The 17,204-nt window shown below is 30.0% G+C and overlaps 2 protein-coding genes across 9 annotated transcripts in view; one reads left to right on the top strand and one right to left on the bottom strand.

Moving 5' to 3' along the window:
- Positions 1–16,100, top strand: part of LOC141460667 (uncharacterized) — a 30,340-nt gene extending 14,240 nt beyond the window's left edge. For 4 of the 7 annotated variants that reach the window (XM_074140905.1, XM_074140910.1, XM_074140909.1 and 1 more), the window contains 4 exons: positions 963–1,270; positions 1,397–1,590; positions 2,178–2,287; positions 3,271–4,283. In XM_074140905.1, coding sequence (XP_073997006.1) covers positions 963–1,270; positions 1,397–1,590; positions 2,178–2,287; positions 3,271–3,620 — 962 coding nt within the window. In that variant the 3' untranslated portion in view covers positions 3,621–4,283. Of the gene's footprint in view, positions 1–962; positions 1,271–1,396; positions 1,591–2,177; positions 2,288–3,270; positions 4,284–9,308; positions 9,665–9,768 lie in introns of those variants that run through there. The other 3 variants (XM_074140903.1, XM_074140904.1, XM_074140906.1) reach the window with 3 other exon arrangements.
- LOC141460673 (uncharacterized) overlaps positions 1–17,204 on the bottom strand; it is a 53,820-nt gene that overhangs the window by 1,599 nt on the left and 35,017 nt on the right. Inside the window, exon 5 of one of the 2 annotated variants that reach the window (XR_012462280.1) lies at positions 16,987–17,003. The exons of the other annotated variant lie outside the window; for it this stretch is intronic. The gene's annotated coding sequence lies outside the window, so the exon portion shown is untranslated. Of the gene's footprint in view, positions 1–16,986; positions 17,004–17,204 lie in introns of those variants that run through there. 2 annotated transcript variants of the gene reach the window in all.

Below are 17,204 nucleotides of genomic sequence, written 5' to 3'. Positions count from 1 at the left end.
TTCAATAGATGTAACATAGTAAGAGATAGGGAAATATTTAAAACTATTTTAACGGAGAGGCTTCTAGATGGCGGAAGAAGCTCATTGTTTCTGTCGCGCTTACTTTGGAATTTTGTGATACCTATCGTCATTAAAAGATACTGTAAGAGCGTGCGTAAAGAAATGACTAGAGCATGTTGTGTAATTGGAAGTGTAATTATTACTAAACTTTATAGTTTAATTTATAAACTTTTTTATTTAAAAATTCTTCATTTAAAGTTTGTATATATTAAAATGAATTTCTTTGTCTTTTTTTATTTATCTATTGTAAATAATTAAATTTTTTACTTTTTGCAGCAGATCTGTGGTGGTCACCGCCACGTTTAAATTTCTTGTACTAAGGGGAACTTAAATAACGGCCATTATTACCTATGATTAGGGTATCAGTTTTCCAAGCTTCATACTTGAGGGTTTGTACACTTTTAAATCAGACAAAGATTTAAGAATGGTTTACGCTTAGTGATGGTAATTTATTTAATGATAAACCCTGACAGAGATGTATCCCTATTCCAGAAATTACAAGCAGATGCATGTCTTACGACGATGATTCTTGTTCGCAACACAGACCTTTACAATAATTTCAATGTATTCTGAATGTTGAGGTTCGCCAAAATGGGTTCAATTTCGGTACACATACGACCTCTTTGAAAAATGTAAACTACTCCTTATATCTTTCGGACTCATAGCTTTCTCTCTCTCTAAGACTTCCGAAGCATATCAACAGTTTATTATTGATACTTTTAACCTGAAGCAGCACGTGAAGCTTACACTAACAGCGCTTACGAAATTTGTATGAGTCAAGAATGACACTTGACTGACTTACCAGTTAGTCTGTGAAAGTCCCTCTTGCTGTTTGCAAATTCAACCTAGTTAAATAAACTATCCGTTCAGAGTTAGTATGTGATATGATTTTATTTTGTTAGCAGACGGAGGTGAAACTTTTAACGGCAGTAGCGGGGGCGGTGGTGGAGGTGCTGGTGGGGGCGGTGGCGGTGGTGCAAGTGCAGGTGGGGGTGGTGTAACTAGCCAATGGCAACCATTAGCTACAACCACTATGGCAGATTATCTATCCAGACTGCCCCCTTCAGGTTTACCACTGTCGCTTCATCACTTTCTCAAGTTTTCTGCTGAAACTATTAAGCGTGAGTCGGCCATTGAATCGTCACCACTTGGCGAAGGCGATCCTAATCAAACTGAAGAGTTAGAAGAACCCCAAATGGCTACCACTGAGGTCAATACTCTCTTATGTTTCTTTTTTAATCATTTATATATTTTTCTAGTTATTGTTGCTATATTTGTGGGTGCTATTAATAGAAAAGTAATTATTTTCTTTAAAAGTATTTGTTTTTCTTTAAAGGATTTAAAAGGTGGTAAAAAGAAAAAGAAATACAAGAAAAAACCGCCAAAACCAAGAAGGCCCAGGCCTGGTCAAGTCCATATAGCCGTAGCTTTGGATGGCACTACCCTTTTCTGTTGCCCTGAATGCAATATGGCGTACCCTGACAAGGAGATGTTAGAACAGCACCTTGTGGCTCATAAGATTGAACGCAGGTATGCATTTAGAGTAGACATTATATTTCTTAAGCTTTGTTACATTCCTTTCCTGTTACTTAAGATCGTAACTTCCAGATAGATTCTGCGTTTTGTCCATTGTAATTATACTTGGTTACAAATAGGTATTTACTAATTTTTAAGTATCCAAGTACCAACCCTATAAATACAAACATCGCTTCTTTGTAAAGTAAAAAAGAATGACCTCTTCTTTGGCGGGCACTGTGTTATCTTGAGCCATCAATATTTATAATGACAATCCGTGAACGAATGCCAGACTCAAGTTTGTGATACTGCATGACGGTCTATATAAGCGAGCTACTTTCCAAACTGTCTTACAGCTTCACAGTTTCGATTTTTTTTTTCTCTTTTTCTCTGGCGAAGCTCTTAAAAAAAAAGTGACTTCTGGCCAACTCGTTTCTCACTAGAAAATAGGATGTGTACAAAAACGATAAAAATAAATGAAATAAATAACGCATGTACCCGAAGTTATCCATTCCGTATGAACTTTTTTGCTTCATCAAAACGCACGCTTAAATAAATATTAATAAAAAAAAAAATTGATGTTTGTTTACTCCTTATTTCAGATTCATTTGCGATATATGTGGTGCTGGATTGAAAAGAAAAGAACATCTGGAAAGACATAAATTAGGTCACAATCCAGAGAGGCCTTATATTTGTTCTGTTTGCTGTAAAGGTAAATACATTTAGTTTTTACCTTTTATTGTTATTATTATTATTTAACTTGAATACTTAGTTTTAAGATTCAAAGAAAATCTTAGAAATGTTAATAAAACTGAAAAACTTATTTCGTAAAATAAATAACGTAAGGTTTTTAAAAAATATTGAGTTCAAGTTAATAATGTATATATAGATAAGGGAATGATGTAATATAAAGAAAGAAATATGCCCAACTTACGAGGGCTACCAGCTTCGCTGAACCTCATAATTCTAGCTATTTGACGTTTCTTCTAATAGGGATCATTATCTTTCTCCTCTTATCTCATTAAGGATCATGGCCTTCATTACCTTATATCTTATGGGGATTTACCTCCCTTCCTAGATATTAATTTTTTTTTTCACTGTCGTTACTTTTATGTAAAACCACCTCTCGTATCAAAGACTTTTTGCAGCGAGAAAAAGCATTTGTTGCTACAATCTACAACAGTTTATTATTTTTTCTTTAGTTTCATTTTTTTCAGTGTAATTGACTCCCTATTCATTTTTTAATATTATTGGAATTAAATTAAGTTTTTTTAAAGATTAAATTATTTATCACTGATAGTTTTCTTTCTCATGAACTTTTCTAGAGAACCACATAAACTTGAATAATAAATTTTTTCGCGATTTATATAAACTTTTTGAAAATACTATTTGGTCAGGATGCACATCATCGGCCTACGCTACAGTTAGCTCTTTTGTCAAAAGAAGTCTTAAGAGGGATGAAATATAGCGAATATCAGTATCTAAGACTAAATTAAAAAAGTTGGGATGGGAATCGTATTGGTTTAAGCAATTTGTAACGCAAAATTTTTCCAAATCTTAAAAATGTTCAGGTATAAGTACATATCTTGTAAAAATGTGGCAAAGAAAATTAGTTTCTCTTAAAAAAAAAAGAAAAAATTATAATTAATTCAAAAGTCATTATTAATTAATTAATTAATCATTAATTTTTTTCAGGTTTCAAGAGAAAAGAACATCTAAATTTACATTTTGTGATCCATTCTGGTGAAAAATCAGAAGTATGCCCTGAATGTGGAAAAGGATTTCATAGAAAGGACCATTTAAGAAAACACGCTAGATCGCATTTAGCTAAACGTGTTAAAGAGGAATCAATTGCTGTACAAGGAACCGTCGACGAGACTGCTCTAGCAGTTGGGCCAGGTGATAACCAAACAGGGTTGCAAAGTTCTCAGCAAGAACATGAAACGCCTACACAGATCTTGATACATCATCCACAGCAACACCAACAGCAGCAACAGCAGCAGCAACAACAACAGCAGCAGCAACAGCAGCATAATCAACATTGAGTATGATTTCTTTAATATTATTATTTTTCATACCATAAATCTTAGGGAAAAAAATTTTCTTTCCTCTTTTCAGGTCTTAAAAAATCGATTTACCTCTTTTAATCGATAATTAATTTTTATATTGCCCTCTTCATAAAAGAAAAAAAAAATCAGAAATAAATAAAGTTTTTTCCATCACATTAATGATCGTATTTGAGATACGATAAATAAGGATAACAGCACCTTAAGAAATAAATAATTTAATTAATCATTCGATGAATATTATTTTAAAGTAATATTAATTTTGTTGACAGCTTTTGAAAGTTTATATAATTTTTAGTTTATTATTATTATCATCATTATTTTTTAAACAATATTTTTAGTTTTATATATATATATATTTTATTTCTAATTGTATAATTTTATAAGTAGACGGGAAATCTTTATTAATCTAGAGAGTTATAAATAATTAAATAAAAGAAAGAATGAGAAATTAAACACAACTTTTAAACTGTACATGGATAATTTTCCACTGTCTCTCCTGTTAACAATCAATTTCTTGCTTTACCTAGAGTTCGTTTGGGCCACTTAATGGCAGCAAAAAAAAAAAAAAAAAAGCATGATCTTATAATATATGATTGCATATTATTTTTAGAAATAAAACAATTTTTTCTTTTTCGTTTATTTGTTTTTATTTATTATCTTTTTAAGAAGAATTAATTAGTATTGCCTGGATATTTTAACACTCATACAAACTTGGTATTAAAAAGAACATTGATGTTAAAATTATCTGGCCCCCGTCCAAGACAACTGATTAATAGCTGGACGATAAGCACGGCCTCAAAAAATAGGTGATTGATTACTTTAGTGTTAACTCGACTTCCAAATCAGTTATTATTCTGAGAAGTTGAATCATTTCCATAATCGAAAGGAAATTACGGAAATAACATTTATCTTTTAGATACATCCTTTGTAAACATGTTTTATTTTTTGATGCGATTTCAAGGCGAAAAATGCTCTCTATTTTTAATAAATTTTATTTAAGCTCGGCAACATCTAACGGCATCAAAGTTTACTACAGTACAGTGCGCTCGCTAATTAGTGCTTCGCAGTAATTAGTCGGAGAATATTAAACAAAGAAGGCAGATGGCATTTCCCAGAATATATGTATATGTACACAAAAAAAAAATGCTGAACACCATTAAAATTAGTTATTAATCACATAAATTCCCACTGGAAACAGGAAGTTCATGTGGAAATGTCAAAAAAGTGATAATTTAAATTGAACATTAAGCTACATATTTAAATCACATAACTCCATAAATGGAGCTGATTTTTTTTATGATTGAAGGTAAACATTTTTGTAAATTGCGAAATTGATTCAAAGCGGTAAAATATTTTCTGTCTTTAGAAAGTGCAGACCATTAGTGACTGGTCAACGAGAGCCTTAAAAATGGAGAAAATATGTTTCAATACTTTTAGTGGAAGTAGGTTGAAGATTTCGAGTTTAATTGAAGTCCGAGTTGCAATTTCTTCAACAGGATCATCGAAAATGACCGAAAAGTCAAAGAATGTTTTCAAGTGCTGAGTTTGTAATTTAATTTTTCCGATTTTTGAGTGTTTAGTAATATAAACATCCAAACAACTAATTGGTTATAGCCATTTAAACAGTTCATACTTAGATTTTCCAATTTTTTAAATAATTAATTGAATTGGTAGCAAAGAAATTGGCTAAATGTGGAGTCTCAATAGCTTTTTTACTTTTTTTTAATTAAAAAAAAGTAAATTTAAATTAATCTATAAAATTGTAAGAATTCATAATCTACTCACTTGTAAAAGAACTTGTATGAGTGCCTACAAGATTTTCTTTAACCCTGGTTACAACATTTTCTTTTAACTTAGAAGTTGTACGAAAAGATGTGTATTCAATATAAATTGTTTCTCCAACAAAATGTTTGTGGTAAAGAAGCGAGACAACTCAACTTTCCCAGAACCGCAGTTTTAAACGAAGTGATTGCCGTTTGGTATATAATAGGTATAGTTCAAATGAAACCCATTGACGCCTGTAAAATACTGATAATTTAAAAATTAAATTTCACCAAAAGTAGGCCTAATGTCAACTCTTCCTTACAACCCCATTAAAATGAAGTAATTTTCAAAAATTGTTCAAATAATAGTAATAGACCGGCGAGTTTGCAGTATTTATAAAGTTTATAGAAAATCGTTGCAACCAACTTCGAATGCTGAAATATTTGTAACTTAAAGTAGCATTCCTTGTCAACCCGGGATATCGCAGAGTTTATATTTGATTATATTTCGACTAAGGGCCATCAGGGCTTGCGACTTAAAGGTATTGGTAAAAATCAGTCATCCTGAAATGCAATTTTCTAAATGGATTTACTAAAAAACTGTCTAATCGTTCCCAATTCGTCGTCACTCCTAATAGTAATTCTTCTTCACTTCTTCCTTTGTCACGTAGTATAACTCAAGGTTCTTCCTTATCTCCCACACTCTTCTCCATTTACTTCAATGACCTTCCTCTTTCCATTTCCTATTCCTAGTACCACCTCTATGCTGATGATTTTCAGAGATTTACGTATCCTTTTGCAGAGAAGACCAAAGCAAATGTTATTGGCTCCAACTCACTCCTTAAATCATTGGTTCCTCTTCCTAATCTTTTCCTTTATGACATCCCAATAAAATATTCTTCCTCTGTTAAGAACTTCGGTATCACTTTTGATCAAAACCTATCCTGGAAAAACCAAACCATGTTTCCCAAATCTCTCGCCGCTCCATCCACGTCCTAAAGCAGTTTAATAGTAACTCCTAGTTTCCTCTCTTATTTTACCGACTACGGTTGCTTAGTGTATGGTTGTCTTTCTGGTGATATTGAAGCTAAGCTCAAGCGCCTCATAAACTGCTTCATACGATTTATTTTCCGCATTCCCAGAGACTCTCGCATTTCGCACTGCTACGATGAATTGAAGTGGCTTTTTCCTGTTTACTGCAGTCAGTATTTTTCGGCTTCATTCCTTTTCCAAGATATCCATTCTCAAAGACCATCATATATATTCCAACTCTTAAAGTTCAAATCCTCGATCTATTCTCGTAATACTAGATCTCGTCCCTCTGATCTCTATATTCTCTCACACCGTACTTCATCCTTAGACAAATCCTTCCTAATACGCACTACCCCTTTCTGGAACTCCTTACCTTCATCTGTCCGCCATGCTCCTACCCATTCCATCTTTAAATCCCTTTTGTTTAATTATCTCCTTTCTACCCAGCTTCCCCTGAAAGAATAATTGAATTCATTTAATTCCTTAATTTTAATTCTTATTTTTGTAAATACTTACTTATTTTTTATATTATAAATATCTAAAATACTGGCCGAACCAATAGGGCCTCCAATGGAACATGTTTTTATTCTTAGGGGACAATATTCCCAGGAAAATAAATTTATTTTCTTTCTTTCTTTCAAAAAACTGCTCCAACCATTTTATATACTCTTCATATGCTCATCGCATAAAAAATTACGAGTAGTTCAATAACATTTTTTTGGTATATTTTCTAAGAAAAATCCTTTTTATGGCAGCGGTGGAAAGGTGGGGTTATCTAAAAGGCCATTTAATTAATTTATTCGCGATCTCATTGCCTGTTATTAAAAGATATTTTTTATGAATTAAGTACCTAAATTATTTCAAATTTGAAGCACATTTTTTAAAATTTAAAACTTCAACAATGGAAATCAAATTTTTACTGTCTCACACCCTTTAAAAATGAAATTATTATAATTGTGCAATTTTCTATTTTGCGCTTTCACTGGAAATAGACATTCTAAGCGTGTGATAAAGGGGATTTATTTTATTTAACTGCCATTGTGCAACCAACAATAAGCTTTTTGACAAAGTCACTCAACACTAAGCACTTAACTTTATTGGTTTAATTGTTATGATATCCGGTTACGAAAATGGCTCCAGCATTCTTTAATCTTGTCATACTAACTGCATACGCGTTAATCTTTAATTTTTATTTTAAACTTAACTGGAGAGTTCGATTAAGTAAGTAGGGTTGGTAGTTATTTTTCCCTTTTAAAGTACAAAATCAGCAATTGAATATAAATAAATTACTTAATCAAAACACTCACTTTACTAAATAGATCATTTAGGTTTTAGCGATTAACTCGATAAAGGTCCGAAAGACCTTCGTATTCACACCATACTCATGCAGCCCTGTTACTTTTAGTTGTCAACTTTTTTCCTCTGAACTTTAAAGTGGGTCCTTAAGAAGAGAAAAGTTTAGATTTCTTCTTAAGTGCACCTTTAGTATCTTGTTCGGTTCTAACTTTGTACAATTTGTTGAGTTTGAAATTAATACTTTTATTACGACTTGGAAGAACATCAGTCCGCCGGAAGGGGTAAATACTAAAAACGACTTAAATTTTCTTAACAGTCAATTGCTAAAGCGTTTCAATTGAATTTTGACATAATGTTGTTATAAAGTCAGCGAAATAACGGTCGTATTTCAGACCTAGCTCTTTAAGTACGTATTTAGAGAGGTTACGGCAGTGGTGTGACATTATGCTTCGTACAACATGGTATTATGAATATTACAACTTTTGTTTCAGTAAGTTTCAAGAAAGTTGCATAAAATTGGACATACCATCCTGAGTTGTGTTATTTTTATATTTGTTATCTATTTAAATTGTATGCGAAAACTTATTCAAGCAAGATTGTTAGGTATTTATGCTTAGTGAATTTGTTACTATGAAACCTTAGTAAAGAATCATTAATCTTCTTTCTACAGATTATTCTTTTTTTACAAAGGACAGATGAGTCTCTCGTTTGTTTGACGATAAAAAGCAGATTATTTTTTCTTCATTCCGTGAGGAGTAGTAGTCATTCACATTGTTTCGTTTATTTAGCAGGATTTGCAGCTTTTCTACACTCCCTCTTTTCACATTTTAACTAAGCCTGATATGCTCCAACCCATTGTCTAAATCCTATTTTGTGATTGCGACCATCTTGACTACCATCGTTTATTCTTTGATTTTATTCGTCATACCTCGCGTATAAAGTGAATCCCTGAACGTTTTCGGACTTTCATTCATCATCAGATTTATTGGTTTATAAATTAATTAGTATAGTGTAGAGATTTCGACTTCACTTTGCTGTCTCGCACTATCCAGGTCAGCCATAGTATTATCCTTTATTTCTTTTTAAGTTGCTAGTGATACATCCAGCTTAACCCTTCCCAACATTTTAGTCGTCACAAAATTAGTTTCTAAACTAATTTTTCTCACTTCTTGCAGTCACGTAGATTTACAATTTTGAGTTTTCCCTGAGAGAAACATTCTCTACTTCTTAGAGAATTCAAATGTTTTTATAAAATTGGTCTGTGTATGTCTGCTGCTGGCTTTCTGATAAAATGGGTTGCCATAAAAGTAAGTTTTCGACTTTCGAAAAGAGGATTTTAGTGGTCTTCAGATCATTCTGGTTAAAGAAATCACCATTGCAGAATTAATAATTCAATTTATTCCTTCCAAATCATTGAGAGCTGAAATAGTTCTTGCGCAGATGACTCTAGTTCATTATAATAAAGAGTAAGAATCATTACTATGAATAATAAAGTATATTTTTTTCACATAATATATTTAATTCTAAACTTTTAAGAATTATAAAAGAATTTTTGGTTTGTTTTCTTTTCTAGGTTTTGATTTGGATCCACAATGAGCAACTTTTAATTTAGCCAGATACACTTTAATTTTTTTTTAGTTTTATAGGTGTACAAAAAAATAGATGAAAATAATATTTTTTATATATATAAAAGTGATAAAGAATAAATAAATGGACTTTATAATATAATCTAAAAATGTGGTGTTCAATAGTGGTATTAATAAATGTAGTCATAAGTGCTGTTTACAGAATTCACCCGTTTTTATGTGTAAATTGACGACATAGAAAGATCATTTTGTTGTTTGAACTTGTTGAAAATTATAATTGTTCTATTAAAAATAAGTAAAATAGTTTTCAATGATTCTGAAGTGTAAAAAAGTACAATTATTTCTTTAAATTATTGAAAAAAAACTAACAAAAAAAATGAAAAATAAAATAATGTATGTGAGAATTTTGTATTGACTGTTTTTATGTACTTTTTTTTTGTTGTGCAGCATTAATAACGTGTTGGTGATAAGCTGGTAGAGAACAAGAGTGATGGCCCTCCCCAGCGGCACCGACAACTTAACAAAACAGTTAACACTTTATAAAAGTGATTTTAGACCAGAATGGTCAGAAAGAAAAGAAAAAAAAAACAAAATGCCTAAATATAATTTATATATATAACTTATAAATATATATATTATATATATACATAAATGTGTGGATAACTATAGTTTATAAATAAATAAAATTATAAAGGAAATCTCTTTTTTAAAAGAGGTTTGTTAACTAGGGTACAGTCTTGGACTGCTGTTAAAATGTATAGATACAGCTTCTTCTTCTTCTTTTTCTTATTATTATTTTTTTAACTGTAATGATTTTATTTCAAGAAAAAAAAAATCATCCAAGTTTGAATTAACGCTCGAATCTTGATTTACAATTTTTTCGCACATCCCGAATCTGAATAACAGTATTTATAGAAATTTTTGGTTAATAACTTTTTCATGGAGTTAAAATGCAAGATGAAATAGAATTTTGGTTCTTTAAAAAAAAAAACTTTTCAATTTAATCAGGCGAGAAAAAAATAATTAATTGCACATATGTTGACAAGTAAATTTTGAACTATCTAGTTTAGAAAAAATGTTTCTTTATAACATTATAACGATGAAGGGGCAAAAAGGCGGTAATTAAAGGAAGGTTAAACGCTATTTCTTTCTCCTTAATCTAATGTGGGCTAAAGCGACTTCCAGACTAGACCTTTCTAGACTTTTTCTTCCTTAAATGTTTGTCTGGTATCCCAGCTTTTTCAATCCTATCCTGTCTCTTTAGGAAACACTTAGCAAATCTTCTCGCCTCCATTCCTACCAACCAATGAAGCTACATGGTTGCTGTGATCTCTATGTCGGCTTTTCTTCGATCTACACATTTTACACCATGTTTCTTCTTGTTTTTCTCGGTACATTCGTCAGGTATTGGCTGTTAGCCAGCTTAGATCAGCCTTTTATATTCTGAAGTAAGATTTCTAAACTTTCCGGAACATATTTGAACATGTTTCGGCACCAATAATATAGTTTTGGTGTGGCATGTGGCTATTTTTGCGAGGGTAACGGGCTAAAAAAAAAAACATTTCTAGCAAAATAAGGTTCTAATTTTAATGAAATAGCATTTAGTATTAAATATTATCTACGTCTTTTATAAAATTGTATCTTCTTTTTAATCCACGAGAAAGTTATTGTATGACTCTGAACGAAATACAATAAGTGCTAACAACCATGGTAAAATAATCATCGTACTATATAAAGAATCTACCATCAATATTTTATCAATTAATTGATGCATGCTTCCAATTTCACACGATATTCAAGAATTTTGGGAAACGCCGATGATTTTTTTTTTTAGTAAACCTTTTGTTTCACTATCTTTACAAAAATAAAAATAAAAAATATATGGGAATAGATTTTTCTTTTTAAATATTTGTTTCTTCTAGTTATATTTCATAATTTATTAAAAAAATAAATATAAAGAAAACCATAATATTTCTTTATTTACAAGTAAAACGAATGCACCAAATTTAGTATAGCTATTTCGCTTTTTTAAATTTTATATAATTTTTTTAAATAGAAGATTCCTTTTCTAACGAACAATTTTTGTTATGTACTGTAATACTTCGATTATGAAAAACTTAAATACAAACTAACTATAGTTTCTAAGAAGCACATGTAAATAAATATATTTTAACTATTATTAATTATTATTAGAAATGGAAAGGGATATATTAATTTGTTTCTCTCTGTATATTTTTCATTTTCAACTTGGCAGAAATAAAAAAAAAAAGAATTAAGTTATTTCTTAAGGAACTAAGACGGTTGTTTTCCTTGTTACCTCTTAAGGAACTAAGATATGGTTATTTTCCTTGTTTTAAACAATAATTTATTTGGTTATAGTGCCAATCGGTGTTTTATGTGTTTTTCTTTAATAAATACAAATACAAGAAGATAGAGACTCAAATTTTTGAGTAAATAAACATGAAAAAAAATAAATTGTTTTACAAATCAAGTTATAAAAATAAACATCTTTGCCTCTGTATAAGTTGTAAAAAATACAATTTTTTTTTCTTTTTTTTTCAATATACAATTTGTGTAGTGAAAAGAAACCAACCGGCAGAAAGTGTTGTGTGTAATATTTCATCAGTGCATATGTTCTGTTTCGCACTTAGAAGTCGTGGTGTAAAGGTGGTTTTTATTTTTAGCTTGTTTCTTTAGCAAATTGTTTTAGTTAAGAGAATTGCACATTTCATTTTGAAAAAAAATCTGTTTTCTCTCCTGTTAACGGTGCTGCATTTTTCCTTTTTTTATTTTGTTTATAGCTTATTCTCTTACTTTTAATTTTCCTCTACTTCTTTTTCTTCTTATAAAAATACAATATATTTATCAAAAGAATAATCTTTAGAAATTACTTTCACTGGCTTAACGAAAGAAAAATATAGAAAAATTATATATATATATATAAAACTGTACCCAATTTATTGAATTTTTTAATAATTATGTTTAAATATTAAAGACATAATATAGTTTTATATTTATACTTTTGTATTTGTTCCCTTTAATATCCAAAAAAATAAAAAAAAATAAATCCATTTCTTATTCCGTCAGACACAAGTGCTAATAAAAAGAGAATAATTTATATTTGCTAGCTTTTCTTTTTGTTTTGCACTGTGGTTTTTGCTATTCATATGAAAGAACATTTAGAAAAAACTTTTAAAAAGATTTTCCGACATAATTTTCATATTTTTAGTATAGTGCAATATATTTTTCCCAAAAAATAAAATTATTATTTTTATTAATACAATTGTTATTATTTTCCGAAGTTAGAATTAGTTTCAAAGTTGCATTATCTCAGATTTCTATTAGATTTTCTTATCAGAACAGGAGAGGAAGGGTTTTCTTTAAAAATTTTTGATTTTTGCAGTAATTTTGCTGCAGTAATTCATAATCTATTTCCTGTTTTTTTTTTCGTTAATGTACGCACATAAAGAAATGGAGTGCACAGTACACACAGATATGTTGATATTGGAATAGAATATCCATGAATTACTAAAGGATTAGGTAACAAGGTGATACTTATTTTAACTGGCAATGAAATTGGGGCTAGGTGGACTGGCACATGCAGAATGGTTGTTTGCAGTTTTTGGCTGTTGAACGCAATTGACAAACCTTGAATACCGTGTTTTGCGTATGGATCGCCTATTCAGTTTCAGTTAGACGGGTAGTTTACAAGGCTACGTTATATAGGCGTGCAATTATTTTTATGGTGTAACTTGAGAAAACAAGGTCATTCGATGTCTTTCAGGTAACCTCTTCAAATAATGCTCGAAATCCGCGCTTCGAAATTAACCACCAAACTACCAGGTTGAATAAGTCAAAAATAAGAAAAAATAAACAGAAAGCTGGAGCCGCAAACCTTAAAGGCGAAGAATAAAATCGTAAAAAAAGAACTTTAAAAACATTTTTAATAATAACACGGTAAACTAACAACTCAGTTCTCTAATTCACGAATTAGTGTACCCTTAAAGCGTTGTCATAAAAGGTATTTCTGTTCTGCCATGGACTTGTTTCCTTTCCTTTAAGTCCATGCCATATATTTTCTGGATTTACTCTCTCCACTAAGTAAATGTCAACAAGAATTTCTTAAAATAAGGTATTTGTGATTCTTGTCTCTACCCCCCTATTTCGATCCGGTAATTGCTCGAACACACCTTCTTTTAATAGGTTCATCCAATTTCCCGCCATAACATTCTTACCTATTCCTGCCGTCTATCAACAATCACGCCAAGGCTCTTTCCGTTTAAGTCCTTCCCATTTACTCATGTTTCGATTTCTAGGTGTGTTTTAATGTCTGTGATTAACCATGGCTCCATAATTAGTGTCTAACAGCGAATTAATTGTCTTAATCGTCGAACAGTACCGATCATTGTTCATATACTTGACACCATACCACCACAAGAGTCAATAGCCATTTGTGTTACATCTCCCTACTATATTGTGATTAAATAGAAAGCAAAAGGAAATCGAGGGCTTGCAAAGATTCAACAAAACTTAAAAAAAAATAAAAAAAAATTTAAGTTTTATGAGATTTTTTTTCTTAACTAAGCTCAGATCTTCCTTATTAAAACTTCAGTATACATTATTATTAGAAGACCAGCTATCGTAATTATTAATTTAGTTGGACACTTTTTGCTTCTTGATTAATTTTGAAATCTGGCTTGTCACGTTAAGAAAGAAAATCCTCGTGATCTGTCTTCCTTGTAAACTTAATTTATTATTGCTGTAATTTTAAATTTTATATATATATTTTTTTTGTAACGCTAATGCAGTTTTTACACATAAATAGAAGCAGTTGATTAATTGTACATACTTGCGTACATATATTTTTTTGTCTGAGTTATCCCACACTGTACAGAAAAAAACCTTATATAAATAAATTTTTAAAAAATGTAAAAATTTCTGATAAATGTTATTTAAAAAAATTGTACATGCTCATAAATTTTTGAATTGACAATGTTCGAAATAATGGTGTTGAGAGAGGGAAATGTATCTTTGTGAGTTAAGTAGTTTTAATAGAAATTAAAATTTTAAAAAATTAATACAAATATATACATGTATACTAATGAACAATAAATAAAACAAAAATGTTAGGAAAAAAAGATCTAATTTATGTAATAGATTTTTTTGTTCTTAATGTTTTACTTTATTATTATTAAAAGAAGAAAGATATCCCATTTCACTTACAAATTTCTATTATTTGTTGCATTTTATTTTTAACTTTGATTAGAGACATTACTAAAAAATTATCGTACAATGACAATAGATTGTGTTTTTCCGGACCTATTCCTATCGTGTAGTTACTTCTTATTTATTATAATAATTACAATTATTAATAATTATATTGTTATTTTGTATATATTTCTAATTAGTTTAATTGAAATACTTCAATTTTTAATATATATAATATATATATTTCCTCCTTTCCCTTTTAAGTTAGTTTATTTACAAGTTAATTTTTGTTTGCATGCAACATGACGATTTCGTTAGCCAAGTATCCACTTGTTGTTAATGGATGTGGTGCATCAACGTTGCATAACTTTTAATTATGTGATGCAACGTTGGAACAGCTTGTTTTGGATATTATTCGTATTATTACTGCGTTGCATGATCCGAAATATTATATGAGGAAATTTAGCCAGTATTTAAACATCAGCCGAATAGCACACCTTAGCAAATAGTTACATTTCAATAGTTTGAATCGTTATTCTTTGAAAAGTAGTAAAAATCACCACGTTAGGGAACTCTAAAGTTTTACGCGAATGGTTCGAACTTATTATCAGCCTTGAACTAACAAATCTCTCAGTCGTATGTATTAAATTTCACAAAGATTTACCCCTGTAATTTCTCCTGTCTACACTACACATGTCTTGGAAATACCTAACAAATTGCCGATCCCTGCTTGGCGGCGAATCCATTAATAAGAGTAAAAAAAAAAGTCTGCTTTTGTCAGTATTACTTTAAGGGATTACAGTAAGGGCTGTATCACAACAAGTTTAAAGTTGTTACACCTTTGACGGTAATTAAATTAATCATGGGCAACACAAAGGTTCTTTGGAGGCAATACCATTGTTTAATTCAAAGTTGTTGTTGAAGATGTGGTTAGCTTCAGAGGTTGATCATCAGTTTGATGTGGAGAATTTCATTTCAACTAATTTTCCTTATTACACTATGGTAATTCTATATAACCTCCGTAATAAAATTTTTGCCATGTTATAGCCATGGATCGGTATAAGTGGGAGTCCAGAAAAGCGAAAGCTGGATTATAAGCAGGTTAAACTTCTCCCTTAATCTACATTGTTCTTCCTTAATATTTGAGACTGTCTGACGCGAATAGTTAAGTCTTGCATTATCATGCTGCAAAATACTTTTTTTTCTGTTTATTGCCAAAGAGTGGTTCTTTGGTCCAAATATCTGTCCCATTGGGATGAAGAGTGATAAAATGATCGCCTATCGGAAACCTAACTGTAAATACACCACTCCTTCAATGTCTTGTCGCTAAAAAAAATAATAATAATACGTGAAAAAAAGCAACGCTTGTAACCTCTGATGGTATGGAGCAGTGATTCAGTATGCCCATTTGCAACTTGTTGATACAATGGCCCCAGAACACCAGAATATAATTAAAGTAAAAGCATAATCCAACAATTATTATTGATACATTATGTCTCTTTATGTAAGTAAATAAATAGTAATGGAATATACAGTAATCATTAAACATTTTAATTGAAAATAGTTTTTTTTTTAAAAGTTTTAAGTTAAATGTATAAAGGAAAAAAAATGCTGTATACAAATATATATATTTATATTATAAACTATTTCCCCCCCTCGATTATTATAAAAAAGAAAGTATTTAATATTAAAAAATTGTTTTTTGATAATTTTTTCTTTTTGTTAAGTTTTCTGTTTCTTGTTTTACAAGTTAATAATTTAAAAAGCAAACGTGAAATAAAAGAGATGTACAGATTTACGATGTTAATTGCTTACATGCAGCTCATTTCAGAATGTTCTTTAAATAAAACTATAGAAATATAATATACATTTTATTTTTATAATTTTATATATTATAAATGAACTGATTTTTTTTTCATAATTTATTTTAATAAGATTTTTTGCTTTTTTGCTTATAAAAAAACAATGGCTAAAAATCTTTCAGCCAAATATTTAATAACTTCTTTTTTTATATAATATTTAATTTTTACCCAATTTTCGCATTGTATGTAGTGGATAAGTTTCTACAATCTGACAAAATATACACGTGTATAAAAAAATTATTATTATTTTTTTTTTGGGTAGGGTTATTAGTTAAATTAGATGTGTTTAAGTTAAGATAAAAACCAGCAATTAAGAGATTATTTTTAAAGTAAAAAATATATATATTATTTTATTCGACATGTATTTGTAAGGGTTTTTTAATTATAAAAATAAAAATAACATAACGAAAAGAGTGTTTTTATTTACAAGTTCTTTTACCTTTCATGAGAGCAGGGACAGTAATTTTGCAGTTTTCGAGGAAATATATTTTTTTGAGATTCTATGAGCAATAATTAAGGTCTCTATTTGCCTTGACCAGAGATCCTAAATATCGTTGAGTTTAAATTTCTATTTATGTTCCTCCTGGAGAATCCCGGTCACTATGGTTTTGGCTAAAATCAAAGAAATAGAAAGTACATGATACTGAATCGGTTTATCAGTTTTTTTAAAAACTATCTCAGAAGCAGTTAAATCATCTCTTAATGAGGGGGTAAAGTTTGTTCCCTCTGTTGTACCAGCATTAATGCTTAGTTTTATAGCATTAACGAATAATAAATAAAGTGCGAATATTTCCAGTAGTAAGTATGTGGCAA

This window comes from Rhodnius prolixus, unplaced genomic scaffold (genome assembly GCF_049639745.1).
Source record: "Rhodnius prolixus isolate KJV_2025 unplaced genomic scaffold, Rpr scaffold_6, whole genome shotgun sequence".
NCBI lineage: Eukaryota > Metazoa > Arthropoda > Insecta > Hemiptera > Reduviidae > Rhodnius > Rhodnius prolixus.
The sequence above is the reverse complement of the archived record's forward strand: the minus strand, read 5'-3'. Positions and strand labels throughout refer to the sequence as shown.